The 20,193-nt window shown below is 38.1% G+C and overlaps 1 protein-coding gene and 1 long non-coding RNA gene across 4 annotated transcripts in view; one reads left to right on the top strand and one right to left on the bottom strand.

The window, feature by feature from the left end:
- LOC103092873 (uncharacterized) overlaps positions 1-14,436 on the bottom strand; it is a 141,082-nt gene extending 126,646 nt beyond the window's left edge. For 2 of the 3 annotated variants that reach the window (XR_008913632.1, XR_008913633.1), the window contains exon 1: positions 1,438-14,436. This is a non-coding gene — a long non-coding RNA (uncharacterized LOC103092873). The remainder of the gene's footprint in view (positions 1-1,437) is intronic. The other variant, XR_008913631.1, reaches the window with a different exon arrangement.
- Positions 14,437-14,890: 454 nt separating this feature from the next.
- The window catches only part of ERCC4 (ERCC excision repair 4, endonuclease catalytic subunit), a 43,818-nt gene continuing 38,515 nt past the window's right edge, over positions 14,891-20,193 (top strand). The window contains exons 1-3 of the mRNA XM_007498622.3: positions 14,891-15,251; positions 17,502-17,682; positions 19,929-20,124. Of these exons, the coding sequence (XP_007498684.2) occupies positions 15,078-15,251; positions 17,502-17,682; positions 19,929-20,124 (551 nt within the window). The 5' untranslated portion in view covers positions 14,891-15,077. The remainder of the gene's footprint in view (positions 15,252-17,501; positions 17,683-19,928; positions 20,125-20,193) is intronic.

Raw genomic sequence — 20,193 nt, 5'->3', positions numbered from 1 at the left:
CTGAACCTCAGGACATCCAGTCAACAATAAATGGTCTTTATCAGACCCCTGCTGGGTGACTAAGTCTGAGGGAAGCTTGTCCCTCAGGAGGATCCATGCTTACCTGCTCTGGGATATCTGCAACATCAATCTATAGAGAAGATGTCCCCTCAGGCTATCACAAGTGGCCCATTTCTCAAGAACCTCATTTTTCAAAAATAGCCTCTTGGCAGGGGGCATCTCTCTCCTGTTACCTCACCAGCAGCCATATTCCCTTTCTCCCTTCAACTCCTCCATTCTCTGCTACAAAACCTTCCATATCCCATGTTTTTCAATCCCAACCATTTTTCCCAATAAATATTACATAGAATAGGAAATAGAAGAGAAAGATGAAGATAATTCCTTCCTTCCCTCCTTCCTTCCTTCCTTCCCTCCTTCCTTTTTTTTCTTTTGAAGACTATGATTACTTTTTAGTAAGAAGTACTTTTTTTTTCTTTTTAAGGAGGTGATTTCTTTCTAGGAAAACTTAAAACCTTCCTTTGGCCTTTTGGCATATTTGTCTGAAAGGGTTGATTCCAAAAATAAGCCATTCCACTTCCATATTTCTCCAGCTGAAATGATACCCAAACTATCATCCCACTTTCTCTTTTCTCTCACTTCAAGTTCTTTGCTTCTAACCATAATATCTACTGTAAATGTCAGTATTGCACAGCATAAACCCCTGGGGAGGAAACATTAAATATCTTAAATATCCATATCTTAATAATCCATATCTTAAATACTGTTTCCTTCTGCATGATAGCTCTCACCTTCATGAGATTATTTTTAATGATAAATAATCTTTATTCGTCCTAACATTATTGAAAAAGAAAAAAAAATAATCTAAAGATGATCCAGTATAGAAAGGATAGAGTACAGTGCTGACCAGTGGGAAATTCAAGTCAAAAATCAAATTCACTAACTCAGTCCAATAAAGAGTAAGACCCACATGTGATATTAAATTACCCAAGATACTGCTCTCTCTCTCTCTTGGTTCTTCTGCCTTACTAATATCCTTTACCAGCTCATCTTCACTTTAATCAATAGAATGTCCAACCATAACTTTCAAGGATCAGCCATGAACCATGTCATCCTCTTCTGATATAGAAATGATGAATGAAAGATGCAAAATGAGATATACTTTTTCAAATATGACCAAAATGTGGATTTGTTTCCTTGATTATGTTTCTTTGTCTCAGGGAAGTTCTGTGGGGTTTTATTGCTTTTGTTATTCTTTTAATTTGAATTTTTTTTTAATTTGGAACAAGGGATGATGTGGGATAGAAAGAAGTTGTATAACATCAAAAAGACAAAAGAGGCTCATTGAAACATTTAAAAAACATAAAGGGAAGGCAGTTAGGTGGCTCAGTATATAGATTACCAACCCTATAGTTAGAAGGACTTGGGTTCAAATCTCACCTCAGGTACTTCCTAGTTGTGTCACTTAACTTCAGTTGTCTAGCCCTTGTCCTTCTTGCTTCGAGTTATTACTAGGACAGAACATAGGGTTTAAAATAAAAACAAAATGAAGAACAGATCAAGATTTATAGGGATACATAAATGATTGGACAGCTTCAAAACAAACTCATTGAATTTATAATGTCTTTTAAAAAGCAAATTATAACAGATGTGATTTTATACACAATCCTTTTTTCTGTTTTTCCTTGAAAATAAACGTATTCACATGAATTGCTATATGTCAAATATAGAATATGTTTTTTAATTTTAAGTCTCTAAATAATTCTTTCTCTTCTTGCCTACAAAAATGTGACCATTCCCCAAGTTGCTATCCTTGGTCCTCTTCTCAACTCTTTTCCAAAACTACCTCATATACTCCAGTGACATCATTTACCATATCTTAGTGACATCCCATATTTAAAACTGACTGCCTGATATCACATCTAGGATGATTTAATGACACTTTAAAATAAAAATATCCCAAACTGAATTTGTCAAGAGTGAACACATAAAAAGTTTGCCAATTAGTCAGCCTAGGTACATATAAAAAGACATAGTACAGGTAGGCAAATCACTAACAAAAGGTTAACTGCAACTTATATAAGATGGGCACATAGCAGGCACTTAATAAATTCTTGATTGCTTGCTTACATAATTCCCTTTATGGGAACTCCCATCCATAACTTAGTAAGTAAATCCTAGGAAGTTGTCTGAAAGAGATAAAGGCTAACTGAAACACAGTCAATTTCAGAGTGGTAGGATTTAAACCCAGGTCTTCCTTTGTCTTAAAAAAAAGATAAAAGACTTCCGGTCAAGATGGCGGCTTAGAGAAAGCTAAAGTTCAGATCTCCGGAAACCCTTCCCTACCGAACTCAAACTATATGCTCCTAGGGCACTGAAATTCAAAACGATCAACAGCATAGACCCTGGGAATCCTCCTCCTGGACCTGGATCAAAAGGTATGCCCCCCCCAAAAGCCAGAACCCGAGATCACTTGGACCTAAGGGGTAGGCAGAAGGAAGGTCCCAGGACCCATCCCCCCCAACCCAGAGCGCCAAGTCCAAGGCAGCAGAGGGAACCTCAGAGCCTCAGGGCTGGCTATTCTGAAGGCCGCTTCCTGAAAACAACCTGACTCAGATGAGGGGGCACCCAACACAGACAGCAGGGAAACAAAGAGAGACGAGGGGAGCCTGTAACCCCCTGGCTGGATCCCTCCATCCAAGGCTCATGGAAGGTCCCTGCCTCAAGGCATACTCAGTTCAACCCAGCAAAAGCTAATCTTATCAGGAGCCCTCTGAGCTCCAGAAAGCCGCGGCACCTCCCCCCTCAGAGTGCTGGCTCTTCTGGACGGCTATGGCACAGAAACAAACACCCTGAGGAAAGGGCCAAGCCAGGCTCAGAGTGTGGAAGTAAGGCAATGGAGAAGCATTGGGAGGGAACCGAGGAGGACAGTAAAACGGAAACACCAGCAATTCCTGGCTTCCCCGGGAAGACAGAACAACAACTGCATAGAACGGACAATCTGCCTAGGGCTAAAACCTCTGAACACCAGACAGAGATAAGAAAAGCAAGTCCTCCACACTCAGATAGAGATGGCAAACTCCACAGAAGTACAAAAGCCTTAAAATTCCAAGAAGAACAAGAAGAAGGGGGCGACTTTGGACACATTTTATGGAGCAAAAATACAAAATACATAGGAGATAGAAGAGGAAACACAAGCAAATGCTCCGAAACCTTCCAAAGGAAATGGAAACTCTCCACAAACCCATGAAGAATTTGAATCGGAAAGGATCAAAAAGATGGAAGCCCTCTGGGAGGAAAAGTGGGAAATAATGCAAAAGAAATTCACGCATCTACAAAACCAGTTTGACCAAAGTGAAAAGGAAAACCAGGCTTTAAAAGTCAGAATCAGGCAACTCGAAAACACCGAGCAAGAATTAATAAAGCAAAGCCAAAAGACAAAGAAATTAGAAGAGAACATAAAATATCTCACTGACAAGGTGACAGACTTGGAAAATAGAGGAAGAAGAGATAATTTAAGAATAATTGGACTTCCAGAAAACCCAGAAATAAACAGCAAACTCGACATCGTAATACAAGATATAATAAAAAAAAATTGCCCAGAGATTCTAGAACACTGACAGAGCTCACAAAACACCCTCTACACTAAATCCCCAAAAGACAACTCCCAGGAATGTAATTGCCAAATTCCAAAGCTTTCAAACAAAAGGAAAAAATCCTACAAGAAGCCAGGAAAAGACAATTTAGATATAAAGGAATGCCAATCAGGATCACACAAGACCTTGCAAGTTCCAGTCTGAATGATCGTAAGGCATGGAACATGATTTTCAGAAAGGCAAGAGAGCTGGGTCTTCAACCAAGAATCAGCTATCCATCAAAACTGACTATATACTTCCAAGGGAAAGTATGGGCATTCAGCAAAATAGAAGATTTCCAAGTTTTTGCAAAGAAAAGACCAGAGCTCTGTGGAAAGTTCGATATTGAAAAAGAAATACTGGTTTTAAAGATAAAAATTTCCTTTGATTCTATATTTAATAATTACTTATCAAGATAATAAGTCTACTCTCAATTGACTCATAAAACAGCATTACTATTCTGGTGACTTCATTTTCAAAGGATCGATGTAAGTAATTGCTATCTTGGCAATTTTTTTAAAATCACCTTTCTTGAAAAGAGAAAAAAAAATGTGTATGTTAGTAATCACAAGGATAGAGCATAAAGCAGGAAGTTTAACAGTAGGTTTTTTTTAAATGATGTAAGTAAAAATTAAGTCTTAAAATTCATTTCTATACTGACTCTTGGAATGTTTCCCTCTGCAATCCTGTTTAGAGTTTGAAAAAATGCTGTTTGTAACATTTTTTCAACTGAATCTCAAATATTAATTGGTGAAAATAGCCCACAAACCAGGGCAAATCATTGTTGTAGTTCTTTGTACTCCAAGAAATGAAAATGAGTATACAAGGATCCAATATGTACATGGGTAACAAAATGGCAGCTCAAGGGAAACCACAAACAAAAGATTCTCCTCCCCCTCAATTCTGCAGCACTGCTTAGATTTTACATTTCTACTTACCCTCTCCCCCAACTACACCCCTAAACTAATTAAGGTTTTTATTCTTAAAACCATTGTAGTGGACTCCTACTGATTCTTCTGCTCCTATGTTCCCAAAATTTGCTCTTGCTATCAAAACATAGGCAGCCATTTTAACTGTGCCTATTATTTTACTATTAAGTCATTTTACAATGCTTTTCACACAGAAAGTATGTGATGAATTCAAATTGAATTCAATAACTACAGTCCAAGGGAACCTAGGAATACAAACTAGAGATACATAAAAATCAGGTATTATTAGTATACAGTCTCACATTACCCCAGGAAAGTTCTGAACAGATTCACAAATGCATGAGATTTTTTCCAGCCCATTACTAAGAGAAATGCAATTCCATTGTTGCTATGTTTAGCTGATGGATACCAGCAAACAATGGATGTCTAAAAGTGCATTAAAACTGTGCTTTTTTCTTATCTTCAGTTCCTAAGGTAATTTGTTTTTTCAAGCACTCAGATTTCATTGTTATAGGGAGCTGCTGGTGAGGAATTTCCTCTACCAAGGCAGATCAATATGCTCTGGACAATTTAAAGTCAAATATAAAGATAGTTTTATATCTGAGGAAACAATACAATGGATAGAGTAGTGGGTCTGAAATTAGGAAGACCTAAATTCAAATCCAGCTCCATACACTTACTATCTGTATGACCCTTCGTCAGCCTCAGTTTCCCCAATAGTAAACTGGGGAAAACAATAACATCTACCTCCCAAGGCTGGTGTGAGATATCTGTAAAGTGCTTTGGCAAACCTGTAAAGTGCTATATGAAGGCTAAATATTATTATAAACTTAGAGAGTTGTCTGGAATAGAGGAGTTGTGACTTACCCAGTTACAGAGCTAGAAGGTATAGGAAGGACATTCCTAACTCTAAGGCTAGTTCTCTTTCCATTATGCTATGATGCCTACTTTTGAAAACAATTTCAAAAACTTTAAAATTATTATCTTTATTTTTACTAGAATATAGTCATTGCATTGGGGTGGGTGGGGGGGTATTGGATAACTTAATGTTCATGTTACTGATATAAGAAAGTGAGATACTGAAATGTAGAACTGAGCTCCAAATCACTCATGGGTGAGGAGGGAAAAAATGTAAAGAAATTGAACCTAAAAAAAATCACTCTGACTTCACTAGACAAGAGAAAGTGATAGAATCAAGAAGATTTTAGCGTAAAGGAAGTTTAGTTTGTATATGCAAGAGCATATATGCAAAGAAAAAAGAGAAATAAGACCTGACAATTCCACCCAGAGATACCACAAAGTTTGCATGACTTCAAGGAAAATAATTTTGACCTGGGAGGTAAATCTGAAGTTCCTAAAGAAAGGACTTTGTTCTCCAGCAAAAAAAGGAAGATGAGACAAGGAACGAAAACCTAGAATTAGAAAAGGGAAATCAGGATGAATTGGGTTTTCATCTAACTCATTATGATTTGTGTGTGTGTATGTGTGTGTGTGTGTCCTTCTGTCTGTGTGTTGTGCATATATGGAAGATGCAGGTTCAGAAAGGTAGAGAATGTAGGCTTATCATAGATTCAGGGAGGGAGAAATTACTGTGTATTATTTTTTCCAGGTAATTTAAGTAGCCTGACCTCAATTCAATCCAATAAGCATTATTAAGCATCCACTCTGTATTAAAGTATTCTGCATGGTAATGGGAATAATATTTTTAAGTATACACAAATTCAAGGGCTTAAATTCTATGGAAGGAAAATAACATATTAATAAATGATAATAATGATAATTTTAAGAGCACTCATCAGATCAAAATAACTATTAATAATTTTCCATAAGGAATGGCATGTGAATTGAGCCTAAAAGGTAGTTAAGAATTATAAGAAAGGAGGCATGAATATATATTCCAGGCATGAAGGATAATCCAGGCAAAGGCATGAGGAGTGGAGATGAAAAATCAAGTTCCAGGTATAGCAAAGAAACCATTCAATAGTTCATGAGGGGAACAGATGTACAATAAGCTATCCTGGATACCCTTTAACCCACTACTGAGTCACAATAGCCCTTTCATGTCTGGAAACAAAGTAGGGACCAATCAATTGGGGAATGATTTTTAAAAATGTGTGATATATGAATCTAATAGAATATCTTTATATCATAAGAACAAGTGACTATCTGAGTATTACAGAAAAATATGAAGAGGTGTTAATAAATTGATGCAGAGTGAAATAATGCAAACTGAAAAAAATACTCATTTGATATATAACATTAAAATATAAAGAAGACCAAAAGCAAGTTAAATACTTCATATTTGTAATGACCAATCTTAGCCTCTAGGAAAAAAATATTAGAAAATACTTTTTTTTGTTGTTGGATTACTAAAGGACTTTGGGTACCGAATACATATAATGTCAGAAGGGATCATTAGAAAATTAATATTAAATTGTACCCTGTAGCCGACCCAAAAAACCTTTTAATTTTAGAGTGCAAACATTTTGATTTTAAGGCTAAAGCTCAAGCTGACTGTCTCCCAGGCTGTTGAGTCCTCCCTTCTTTTGTCTAAATCTTTTGTCCTTGTTGAATATAATGATATTATGGACAAGCAAAGTGATCACTTGACCCACTGGAAGAGATGAGATAATTAAATCAGCTAGCCAGATATCATGCTGAGAAGAGTGCACGAAGTGCTAGGCAACCACATTGTGGGGAGGAAGAGGGTGAATTGGCATCCATAAGACCGGCCACTTCCCAGGAGGAAGTCTCTTAAGTTCCAGTGACAAACCTCTTAGGATGATTCCAGGAGAGAGACTAAATGATGATGTAAGAAGGGGTATATATTGACTCATGCAATGGGAAATCTGGCTCTCTCTCTGGAAACAGAATCAGCTCCTTGAGCTATGCCTTCTCTCTAGTCCAGTCTGCCCCTGGCAGGAAAAAAGTCCATGGCTAGTTAGATTTTCTTGAGTAGAAAATAAATAAACTAATATTAAAAAAAATTTTAAATACAGCCTCCAGATAATTTCAATCATAACAATTATATCTTTTGGATTTTATAAGAGAAGAAAGCAGATTCATTATGCTGGAAAACCAGGTCGAGCCAGGGAAGGGCAGGAAGGACTGACAATTCCGTTGAAAGAACTGAGGAGCTGAGAGAATCCAAGCAGTTAACTCACTTCTCTTTGAGGAGCCCTCCAGAGAGGTTGGGCTGAGAGAACCTCTGAGTCTTGATCATCCTTCTGTGAATCCAGGCCTCTTGAATCCAGAAGAAGACAACAGGAGTGGATAGGACTTTGATAGAAAGCTATCCATCCCAGGAAGAGTTCTTCTCTCCCTCTAAACTAGTCCTTGAACTTCATATCATAATTAGGACAGTTAGAAGTCAGGAAATCTATCACAATTGACTCCAGAGGGTCAGGCAGGTGAAGTCTGACCTTGCAAGATTTGGAGAGAAGGGGTTCAACTGTTAATCCTTAGGGACTTCCTATTTCCCACTTTCCCATTACTTTATTCCACAATCTCACTTACCCTACCTTTGTATGTTCCTCAAGAATAAATAACTGTTTCTATAGATCAAGTGCCTGCTCATAATATTTAAGGAAAGAGACCTGAAGTTTTGGAGAGGAGAACTATATTTCCTCCCCAAGTGTAGTCGAGGATTACCTCCTCTTTTCTTTATTTGTATTTGCTTAAGATAAAGTTGTGGATTTGCTTGTCTTTGCTTCAGACAAAGATGAGGATTAATCTTTACCCATCCTGGGACCAAGGATGGAACAGTAAACATGAAGGAAGCAGGATAACACTTATGAAAGGCAATTTATGATTAGGTGGGCACTTATCCCCTTCTCTGCCCCTCTTCCCCTTGTTTGTATTTGTAATAAACGAAGGATATGGGTTAACCTTTGAACACCTGCCTATCCCTGGACCAAGGTTAGGGTTTCTGGAATGAAGAATCATAAATTCCTGTGGGTTTTGTCTAAGTAGTCTAAGTCTTTGCCTATAAAAGTTCTGTGTGAAGCAAATAAAATTGGCACTATTTCTCTGTTTTCATATAGTGTCCATCTCTTCTTTTGTTACTCTTCATTTTTCGTTACCCCAAACAGGATGTCACAGGACTGGCCGACCCTGTGGATGAGTCTTGTAAGCCATAGAGTCTTACACCCAAGGAAGAAGAAACATTTCAGTTCTGGATTTTACTTCAACCCAGTCTCTCAAGAAATTATAGTCTGTGAATCTGAAGATAGCCTGTGTGGGTTTACTAGGGAAAGAGAAGGGAGAAACAATGTCCCCTCTCTCCACCTTTAGCTTCATTCCATCTCTAACTCACTTTAGTCCTGAATTAAGTAGTGGGGGTCTCCATTTCTCCCCCTCCATTACAATTTCCTTTGTTACTAAGGAGAGAGGGGGTGGCAATGGAGAATATCTGAAAATTACTGTGATGTAAAAGCAAAATGCATTAATAAAACATTTTTTAAAGTAAGGTAAAACTAAAGCTAGCTTGTGAAGATTTCAATGCTAAATTGAAGAATTCACATTTTATCCTAGAGGCAATAGAGTCACCTAAGATTCTTAAGCAGGGGAGTGAAATGGTCAAAGGGGTTTTAAGAGAATTATTTTGAAGTGTATGGAGAATAGATTGGAAAGTAGAGACTAAAAACAGGTAGTTCAATTAGGAAAACATTGCAATTACAGAGAAGAAAGGTAATGAAAGCCAAAACTAAGGTGGTGGCTTTGCAGGTAGAGGAAAATGAACAGAAGTGAGAGAAGTTATAAAAGTAGAATTGACAGTCTTCAGCAGCTGAATAGATACAGGGTAAGGGAGAATGGAGGAGGATGCCAAGGTTGTGATCCTAGGTAACTGGAAGAATAAAGATGTCCTTAACAGAAATAGGCAAAATTGAAGGAGTAGAGTAGTTAAAGAAGATAATGAGTTATATTTTGAAATGTTGAATTTGATGGTAAGGGTACAGGTATTCATTAAGCAATTGCTGTGTGCCAGCCTCGGTGCTAAACACTTAACAAATATTATTTCATTTGATCCTCACAACATTCTTGAAAGGTAGATGCTTTTTATGTTCCTCATTTTATTATATATCCAACATATCTAATAGATATGGAGATATCCAACAAGTAGTTGGTAGTGAGAGAACAGATAGACAGACATCAAAGTCATCTGGATATAGAGACATCAAAGTTATCTGCATAGATATAACTGAACCCATGAGAGTTTATGAATTACCCCCAATCAAAGCTACATAGAGAGCAATGTTTGTTTCTAGGACAGAGTCTTCAGTAACACCTACAGTTAGGGAATGGGACATGGATTATGATCCAGCAAAGGAGTCTATAGAAGAAATGGCCTGAGAGTTTGTAGGAAAACCAGGAGAGAGGAAAACAATTTCATAAAATCACAGAAGAAAGTGCCCAGGAGATATTCAATGGTGTCAAATACTGCAGAAAGATCAAGAAGGGTAAGAATTATCTAGGTAATCCATACATCATATCCCATTTAGCCATTCACCAGGAAACCAGATGTGGTGCTACAGGAAAGGATATTAAAATCCCTCTTACTCTTCTATGATTTCAATTAAATTACTATGAAGCCAATTCCCAGATCTACATATCTAGACTCAGTCTCTCTTAAACTACAGTGCTTCATAAATAACTCTCTCTTGGATGTCCCTTCTTCCAAATTCTTCCAAATTCCCCTATTACTGTCCAGGGTGCCATGACCTTCCCTGTCACATCAACAACCTTGATGTTGTAATAATTAAAATAGTTGGGGGTTATAAATTGTAGTGATTACAATAGTGGAAGACTATAAATTGTGGTAGATATAAGAGTGGATGAGTAAATTGTGACCGCAGAAAATATGTTTTCACTACAGTGTCTTGTTTCAAATCAAATATATAAGGTGGTCACCAGGGAAATATTCCCAATTATGAAATATACCCAAGTCAACTGGGTTTTATAGAGATTTTAATTAATTAATACAATGAGGAATTAAAGAAAGAGAGAGAGAAAAAGGGAATAATGAGAAAGGGATAAGCCGGCCCTGGCCAGTCCTGGCCAACCCAGGCCTAAGCCCTAAGAGAAAAGATCAGTCAGTCCTTAATCACTCACCACAAGATCTGTCCAAACAAGGATTCTAGTGACACCAGGCCAGCTCCATCTCAACTGACTTCACCAGCTCAATCCTGAATCTGAATCTGAATGTGAATCCGAATGTCCCTGAGAGAGTCTAGAGAGAGAGACCCTTCAAGGCAGCCTTTCCCAGATGACTGTCCCAAGGGAGACCCGAGAGAGACAGAGTCTCCTCAGAGGGCATTCCAGCCAGAGTCCTCCTCAAAGGGAGTTCCAGCCAGTGACTGTCCCAAGAGCCTGTTTCCAGAGCTCTCTCCCAACAGCCTCCTTAGAGACTGTTTTCAAGAGACTGTCTTCTCTTTAAGAGCCTGTCATCTCCTTATATAGGGAATTTTCTCCTATGTCACCTCCCCTAAGTTCTTCCATCTACCAATCACAGTAGACGTTTTTCAAAAGACAGACCATGTCAAAAGACAGTCCACACCTAAGAAGGTGTAAATTTTTGAGTAATTCCCGCCAGGAAAGCTCTGAGTAAGTTTCTCAGCTCTTTGTTCCTTGTAAATTCACAAGATGCTTGACCTTTATAGGTACTTATTTTAAGAACTTTTTGCCTTACTATAAGTATGGGTTTAAGTCCTTTTCATTGTTCAGAAAAGAGTTTACAACTTTATCTTCCCCTAGGGCAGACTTAAGTAGGTGAAGTAGAGTTCTCACATTCCTGATCTAAGTAGAGTTCACTGCCCAAATGGGGAATGGTCTTAATCCAATCTTATGAAGTAGGGTCTGGGAATTTTTAAGGTTCACACTGTCATCTTCAACATCTGTTTCATTCTCACTCCACTATCCAATCCAATGTCAAATTTTGTCATTTCTACCCACTACATCTCTTTTGTTTCTACTCTACTAACACAACCATGACCTTCACCTCATTACCTCATACCTAGACTATTAAAATAGACTTCTGATTGGCCTCCCTGCTTCAAGATTCTCCTCACTCCAATCCATCTTTTATTCATTTGTGAAAGTGATATTTCTAAAGCACCAGTCTGACAACAATCTGACACCCTCTGCCCCACTCCCCATTTCCCCATTCAGTAATCTCCAGTGATTCCCTACTACCTATAAAATCAAATAGAAAATCCTCTGTTTACATTTAAAATCCTTTTCCACTCCTTCCTACCATGGAGGAAAAATAGGAAACACAATTATTTTGTAATGTATTAACAATGTAGAAATTCCCCCAACCATTTGGTGGCCTAGTTTAAGAATGTTCTCAGCTTCTATTCAAGGCCATGGTAAACAGGAAGGTTTCAGCCAGTGCTGTAACTATTTGCTATCCTTCAATAGCCAGACCTTGCAATTTTATCTGAAAGAATTTAAAAAAAAATTTTTTTAAGTCTTTTTTCTTGTCTCTTGGCCTTGAACAGGAAATGTTTTCTTGCTTTGGTAATAAATCTTAACAATAGCATTCCAACTACTCTCCTTTCTCCCTTGACTGATCCCTCTCTCTGTTCTCTGTCCCTCCCTCTCTTGAGAAAAGCTTTTCTTACTCTATCCTAAGTTTCTTCGAACGTTGCTGAGTGTATGTTCTAAACACAACTGAAAAGTTATAAAAAAACATGTCTATACACCAGGAATCTATCTCAATTTGCTATTACCCAGAGCAGACTCCTTAACATGAAAATAAATCTCTTTAATTTTAGTCTGGTCTCCTATCTTTGACGCATAGTCATCTATCTCTCACTAGTAAGTGTGCCTCTTCCAAGAAATCAACACTACTTTTCCATTCTTCTTATACCTCATGCCTTTCTTCCACATACTCTAGGATCTAGAAACACTGGCTTTCTTCCTCTCACATGACATTCCCTCTTCCCAACACTTTTAAGCCTATTCACTGGTTGTTATCCATGCCTGTAATGCTCTCCTTTTCACTTTGTCTCTTGGCTTCTGGAACTTCCTTCAAGTTTCAGTTAAAATTCTACTGTCTATGAAGGCCTTTCCTAATCCTGTTAATTGTTAGTGCCTTCCTTTCATGATAATCTCCATAATATGTGTGTGTTTGTATATACACACCCCATACACATTCTTATATATGCCTTTTAGGTGCATGGTTGTATGCCTGTTGTCCCCTCCATTAAAATGTGAACTTCTGGAGAACAAGAACTGTGCTTTCTTTGTATCCCCAGTACTTAGCACAGTCCCTGGCCCAAACATAGTATAAACCCTTACAAAGTGTTTATTGACTGATGGAATCTCTTAGAGCAAATTTCCCTTCCCTAGTCATTACTTCCACATATGTATTATAATTCCACAATAGAAAATAGAAGCTCCTTGAGGGCAAGAACTGCCTTCCTTTTGTATTTGTAGCCCCAGTTCCTAAAAGCTTGAAGACATTTAATAGCTAAACCAGAATTGATCATCCAGCCAGCAGTCCAGCTCCTGAAAGTTGCTTCTTGGTTTGGAATGATTGTCTCTCTATATCTGTATTAACCTGAAGAATGTGTCTCTCCTTTCTCAACTGTGCCCTCAACTCTCCTGAACAGTTGAACTCTTGAACTGCTGGATGAAATGTCCATAAATTCGATGCAAGAAGACTCATAGGTGTATGAGAGACCTAAAAGAAAAAAAATCCCCTTCTGCTCTAAGGTTTCCAACCTGGACTGACCCCTGCTGGCAGGTTCAGTCAAGTAAAGGTCTCCTAGAGTACAGCCAATTATTCCCCAACACATTTCCCACTTAGTGGCCAGGTTCCCCTTCTAAATCAGTCAAGAACTTTGTCTATTTATTTGAACTTAATAAAGGGATCATTTTTTTTTACATTGAAACCATCTAGTTAGTATATTTTAACCTGATTACCTGTTATCTGCCCTTTGCTTTCTATAAATATTTAAAGGATATGGTGAAAGGAAATACACTGATTAAAGACCAATTCACCCCATATAAAACCATACCCCAGTCTCAAATAAGGTGACCCTTCTCTATCCCAAAGTTAATTTATTTGTCACCTTGATTCCCCTCCTATTTTTTCCAGCATGTTGCCACTACAATCATAATCATTCTCTGTCTCTTCTTCTGTATCTCTATATCCTGTCTCTGTCACTCCACCACTCTTGGGCATAAATCTTTAATTTCTCCCTATCTACTAGTTCCTTCCCAGCTGCCTACAAACATACCCAGGTTTCCCCAGTTCTATTAAAAACAAAAAACTATCACTACATGCTGCTTCAAGCTTCACTTCTACATTATTCTTTCATTTCACAGCCAAAAACTCTTCGTTGATTTCACTTACTCTCCTCAAACTCACTTTTTAACACTTTGCAATCTAGTTTCTGACTTCGTTATCAACTGAAACTACCCTCTCCAAAATTACCAATGATCATTTACTTACCCAATCTGATGACCTTTTTTCTTTCATTCCTTCTCAACTCTGCATTTGATACTATTAATTACCTTTTCCCCTGCTCCTCAGGCTTTTCGAATCCTGTTTTCCCTTTGAAATTCTGTTGGTCACATCAACAGATGAAGTTCTAATCCTCACCGTCCACCAGCTCCCAGCTGCTAGTCCTCTGTTCCCTCCTAGCAATATTACAAAGTCATCTGCTTTAGGCGCTAAATATTAAATAACTTATTTTTTAACTTCCAGGGCAGGGGCAAGTTATTTAGAACTTAAAACTTTCTAAAACTCTTGAGTTCAGAGATTACTAAAGATGTCCCTCTTGTGGTAAGGATATGAGTTAACATGCGTTTGTTCATTTTTTTTTTCTTTTTAATCACTCATCTGAAGGATGGGCTGATAGAGGAGGGAAGGAAAAGAGATTCGGGACATCAACCTAAACTGTTGTTTATTAAAAATAGAAGTCAAAAAAAGAAGAAAATGGATACCAACCCATTCGGGCAGACAAACTAGAAAGCATCATTAATTCTAGAATCTTTGCATTTACAATGAGGTTTCACAACTTTGTCAATTACCGATATCCGGAGCAAGGGTAATTTACTTTTCTGCTTCAAAAAATAAACCTGATGTGGAGAGGACCAGATTTCCAAACTTATTTAAAGGCCAGGAGGGTTAATATTGATTGGCAACAAGTGGAACGAAGCAGAGCCAAGGTCCTGAGAATTCAGTGGAATTTGACAATGCTGAGCTGCAGAGAGGATTGGAGGGAAATGGGAAGGAAGCTAAGGCACAGGCAACAGTGGCATTGGCCCCGCCCACTTCACTTAGGGATGCAGAGCTTGCGCCCAGGTGCTCTTTGCCTCCGAATCCTCCGAGCTCGCCTGTACAGTTTTGTCTCGAATTTGGCAACTTTCGACTCAGACTCAGGTAGCCTGCTCTGGCGAACTTTCGGCTCAGGAAAGCTCGACTTCTTGGATACTCGGCTCTGGCTCGCCCTTGGACCCGGAAGAGTTACGTGGGGACTTCCGGTGCCGGCTGCTGGGGGCAGCCATGGCGCCGCTGCTGGAATACGAGCGCCAGCTGGTGCTGGAGCTGTTGGAAACCGATGGGCTAGTGGTGTGTGCCCGCGGGCTTGGCGCCGACCGGCTCCTCTATCATTTCATTCGGCTGCACTGCCACCCGGGGTGCCTGGTGCTGGTGCTCAACACTCAACCTGCCGAGGAGGTGCGGTTGGGCGTCGGAACCGTAGGGCTGAGAGGAGCGGGAGAACCCGAAGAGAGGTTGGGAATAGGGAAAGCCGGGAAAGGGGTGCTGTGGAGAGACTCAGGGTATCCTGGAAGGAAAGCGGGGAGGGGGAGAGCCTTGGAGACCTGAGGGAAATGGGACGACCCATGGAGTTGTGCAGACCCATAAGGATGCGAGGGGGTTGGAAAGATGTGCGTTGGGGAAACCCAGGAGATGTGATGAAAATAAAGAAATCTTTGTGGCTATGAGGTGGTGAAAAGAGGCATGGGGATATGAGGGCAATAGGGAGACTTTTGGGGGTATGAGGAAGACGGGGAGAAGTGTGAGAATATAAAGAGATAGGGAGGGAGACCCATGGAAATGTAAAGGGGACAAGGACCTTTGGTGTGTGAGGGTGGTGGAGAGACAATGAAGATGCAAACGACTGCACACACAAGATATATACAGTGTAACTAGTTGATAATGTCAGAGTGGGGCTGCTAGCTTTAAAAGAGTACTGGGAAAGGACTCCTGAAGAAGATGAAGTTTCAGGGAAGTTAGGAGTTTGAGGTGAAGACGGAGTATTCCAGACATGAAGGACAACCGGTGCAAAGACAGGAAATGGAATACCATCCTATGAAGGGAACAGCAGATAGTGTAGTTATGCTAGATTATCCCTAAGTGAAATGTGCAAAGGGAAGTAAAGCATAAGAAAGTGGAAAACTAGAAAGGGGTCAGGTTGTGAAGGATTTTAAATGCTAACCAGAGGGTTAGTTACATATTTGGTTCTGGAGTAATAGGGAACTACCAGAGCTTATTAAGTAGGAGGGTGACCTGGTCAGACTTGCACTTTAGGAAAATCACTTTTCAAGGTGATTGGGAGATGATTTGGAGTGAAAGATACTTGAAACAGAGAAACCAAACAAAAGGATAGTAGTTCAAACAGGAAATAATAAAGGCCTACACCAGAGTGGCAGCTGTGAGTGGCAAAAAAATTAAATGAGAGATGTTAGAGAAACAACAGGATTTGTCAAGGATTGGTTATGGGAAGTGAGCTCAAGTGAAGTCTAGGATGATACCAAAGAGATTAGCCTGGGACACCGAACATTAAATAGTGCATTGCAAAGTGAGAGAAGTATAGAAAAGGAGAGGAGTTGGGGAAGAAAGTATTGGTAAAATGTACAGTAGGTTTGGTGATGTGGGACTGGAGCTCAGATTGCAGACTAGGCTTAGCTAAATAGGATTTATGGATCAGTGAATCATGCAAATTCAGATATAAAAGATGACATGGGAAGGTAATAACTATGTCAAAGATTTCAAACAAGTCAAGAAGGATAAGGATTAAGGAAGGGCCATTAGATTTGACTATTGAAAGATCACTGATAACTTTGAAGAAAGCAACTTCAATAAGTTGAAAAGTTCAATGATAAGGTTGGAAGCCAGACTGAAAAAGATTTAGAAGTGGGTGAGAAGAAAGGAAGTGGAGGCACATAATATAAATGGTTTTCTTGAGAAATTTAGCTAAAGGGAGGCAGCTGGGTAGCTCAGTGGATTGAGAGCCAGGCCTAGAGATGGCGGGGTCCTAGGTTCAAATGTGACCTCAGATACTTCCCAGCTGTGTGACCCTGGACAAGTCACTTAACCCCCATTGCTTAGCCTTTACCACTCTTCTGCCTTGGAACCAATACATGATTTGAAGACAGAAGGTATGGGTTAAAAAAAAAAGAAAAGAAGAAGTTTAGCTAATCAATGAAGAGATATAGGATGATAATTGGGTCAGGTGAAATTTTTTAAGCATGTGAGGGAGAGAGACTTATTTGTAGGCAGTGTGGAAGCAACCAGTATTTGGGAAGAAATTGAAGATTAGTGAGAGTACGAGAATAATAAAGGGAGAAGACAAGATAGAATGGGATCAAAGTGGGCTTTACCTTGACAAGGAAATACTATTGAATCCATAATATGTAAAGGGGGATGAGGCAAAATGAGTTTAGAAATAAGTCTGAAAAAGTAGGCTGGAACCAGATCACAAAGGTCTTTGCTGAACAGGAATCTGCATTTTAGGCATTTAGGCAATAGGGGGTCACTGATAGGTCTTGCTTAGGAAAGTAGCTTATACAATAAAGTTTAATTACTTATCCCTACAGAAAGTGCCTTATAATTTTAATATTTATTTATATATGTATATATTATAATATTTAATATTTATATAAAATGTTCAAATTAAATAAGCTAAAATCTGATTTGGTTTAGGAATATTTTATCAATCAGCTGAAGTTAGAGGAAGTTGAACACCTTCCTCGACGAGTGACAAATGAAATTGCAAGTGGAAGTAGATATGAGGTTTATACCCAAGGTGGTGTCCTATTTGTAACAAGTCGAATTCTTGTGGTAGATTTCTTGACTGACAGAATTCCTTCAGATTTGATTACTGGTAAGTATATTTAAAATATTGGTTTTTTTCCCTAGGTTTTAAATACACAATAAATATTCAACAAACATTTGACTATTTATATTTACTTTTGTATGCTAGCCAAATTCTTAGCATTAAAACATTTTTAGCTTCAGTTGTCAAATGAAATATATGCCTCTTCTTAGGAAAATTGTTTTTCCTGGCCTAGTTAGGAATTAAACTAATTGGTTTTGAGAATAAAGGTTTATTTTTCACCGAATCACCTAGTCCTTTAATAGATTTGGAAGTGGGAGGGGGAAAGTACCTCTGTTTTATACATTGTGACTCCTTGGATGTAGGAGACATTGTTTGCTACAGGCCTTCCTGGGTGCTAAATATAAGCAAACATTTTATTGCTCTTTATGTAAAAGAAACAATAAAATTGTTGGTAACTAGACATATTAACTCATAAAATCTATCATCATTTATCCTTCTTTCCAAAGGTTTTTTCTTTTCTTTAACATTTTTTTCCTGATTTTGGGTTCAAAAATAAAATGGTGGTTTTGTTTCTTTTACCACTAGATGTCAGTGTTTTTCTGACACTGACTTTGCTTGACAGAATCAGATTTGTACTACCAATATGAATTAATGAAACTTTGGGACCATAACTACTTTGTTTTATATAGGGCCTAACTACTATAAATTGTTTGGTGGAATCCTTAAGAAGCCTGTTTAATGAATAACTCAGAATAATTTTAATTAGAATAATAAGTTTACATTATATATTGAGGCTGCTATAATATTGATTGTATTTAAAAACTCATCTGAAGTATTTTGTCTTATTTTGACTATTAATTTGACATTACCCATCACAAAGAGGCACTGTAGGCTAATGAATATAGAACTGGATTTTTTCTGTTAAGGAGACCAAGCTTCAAGTCTGACATACAGTAGCTGAGGAACTAAACAAGTCAGTGTCTCTAGGCAGCTCCCCAAGCTTATAAATTACCAGTGAGCAGACTAGTCAGTCCCCTATAAGTTCATCCCACTCACCCCTCCATGACAAAGGGACTATATAATAAAGGAAAATTTTCACCTCTATCTCTATCCAAATTTGTGAAATGCAAATTCAGTTTTTCTTAAACTTGTAAAATGAGGAAATCAGAAACATTCCAGAGTTCAAATATATTGCATGTCAGATATATTGTCTTCATAAAAAGGTGGTGTTTATTACAATTTACATATAAGCTTGATTTTAAAATGCTTTGAGAATATGGAAAATAATGAAGAGTGTCAAACTAGGATTCCCAAAACCTAGGTTCTGTTCTTAGCTCAAATTTGAGAAGTCACTTTTCCTCTCTCAGCTAGTTTCCTCAACTATAAAATAGGGATAATACCTGCTCTTTCTAGATCCCAGGGTAATTAGGAAAATCAAAATGAGATAAAAGTGTTTGGAAATGCTTTGGGAACAGTAAAATACTACATCTATTGATATTCATATCTATCTTTATCTATGTAATAGTAATCCAGTTACTAAATCTAACTATTGTTCAGTTGTGTCCAATTCTTCCTGGCTCCATTTGGGTTTTCTTCACAAAGACTTTGGAATGATTTGCCATTTTCTTCTCTAGCTCATTTTAAACAGGAATAAGTACCTTGCCCAGGGTCACACAGCTAGTGTCTTGAGACTGGATTTGAACTTTGGTCTTCCTGACTCCTCCTGCATCACCTAGCTACCCCAGAATACACAGAGCAGATGTTATTCAGATGCTAAACTGATGTAATTAAGCTCTCATTTAAAAATATCTTAATGGGGGCATCTGGTTGGCTCAATGGATTGAGAACCAAGCCCAGAGACTGGAGGACCTGGTTCAAATTGGCTTCATATACAACCTAATTGTGTGACCCTGGGCAAGTCACTTTACTCCCACTGCCTAGCCCTTTACCACTTTTCTACCTTAGAACTAATACACAGTATGGATTCTAAGATGGAAGATAAGGGTGTGTGTATGTGTGTGTGTATATATATACACATATACATATATATATATACACATTATATAATCTTAATAATTGGGTTTCTGTAATAAAGATGAAGTTAATAAAGATTTCTAAATTAAATAAATTTACTCCAATCTGTACCTTATATAGGATTCAGAGACCACTTATTTTTCTTATTTCCTTATAATGAAAGAAATTTGAAATGCATTCAGCGGGGGAAGAGAAATGAGCTTTCCAACCTCAGTTCTTTATATTGAGCTATTAAAATCTTTACTTTTTCCTGTTAGGTATTTTGGTCTACAAAGCCCACAGAATTATTGACTCGTGTCAGGAAGCCTTCATCTTGCGCCTCTTTCGTCAGAAAAATAAACATGGCTTCATTAAAGCTTTCTCAGATAATGCAATTGCCTTTGATACTGGCTTTTGTCATGTGGAAAGAGTAATGAGAAATCTTTTTGTAAGGAAGTTGTACCTGTGGCCAAGGTAAATTGATATATTCTATGGCATGTTTTTATACTTACTACTGTCTGTTATAATCAGTTGCATAATAAT

The sequence above is a fragment of the Monodelphis domestica genome, chromosome 7 (assembly GCF_027887165.1).
Source record: "Monodelphis domestica isolate mMonDom1 chromosome 7, mMonDom1.pri, whole genome shotgun sequence".
In the NCBI taxonomy this organism is placed as follows: domain Eukaryota; kingdom Metazoa; phylum Chordata; class Mammalia; order Didelphimorphia; family Didelphidae; genus Monodelphis; species Monodelphis domestica.
Note: the sequence above shows the minus strand (reverse complement) of the source record. Positions and strands in the feature narration are given on the sequence as shown.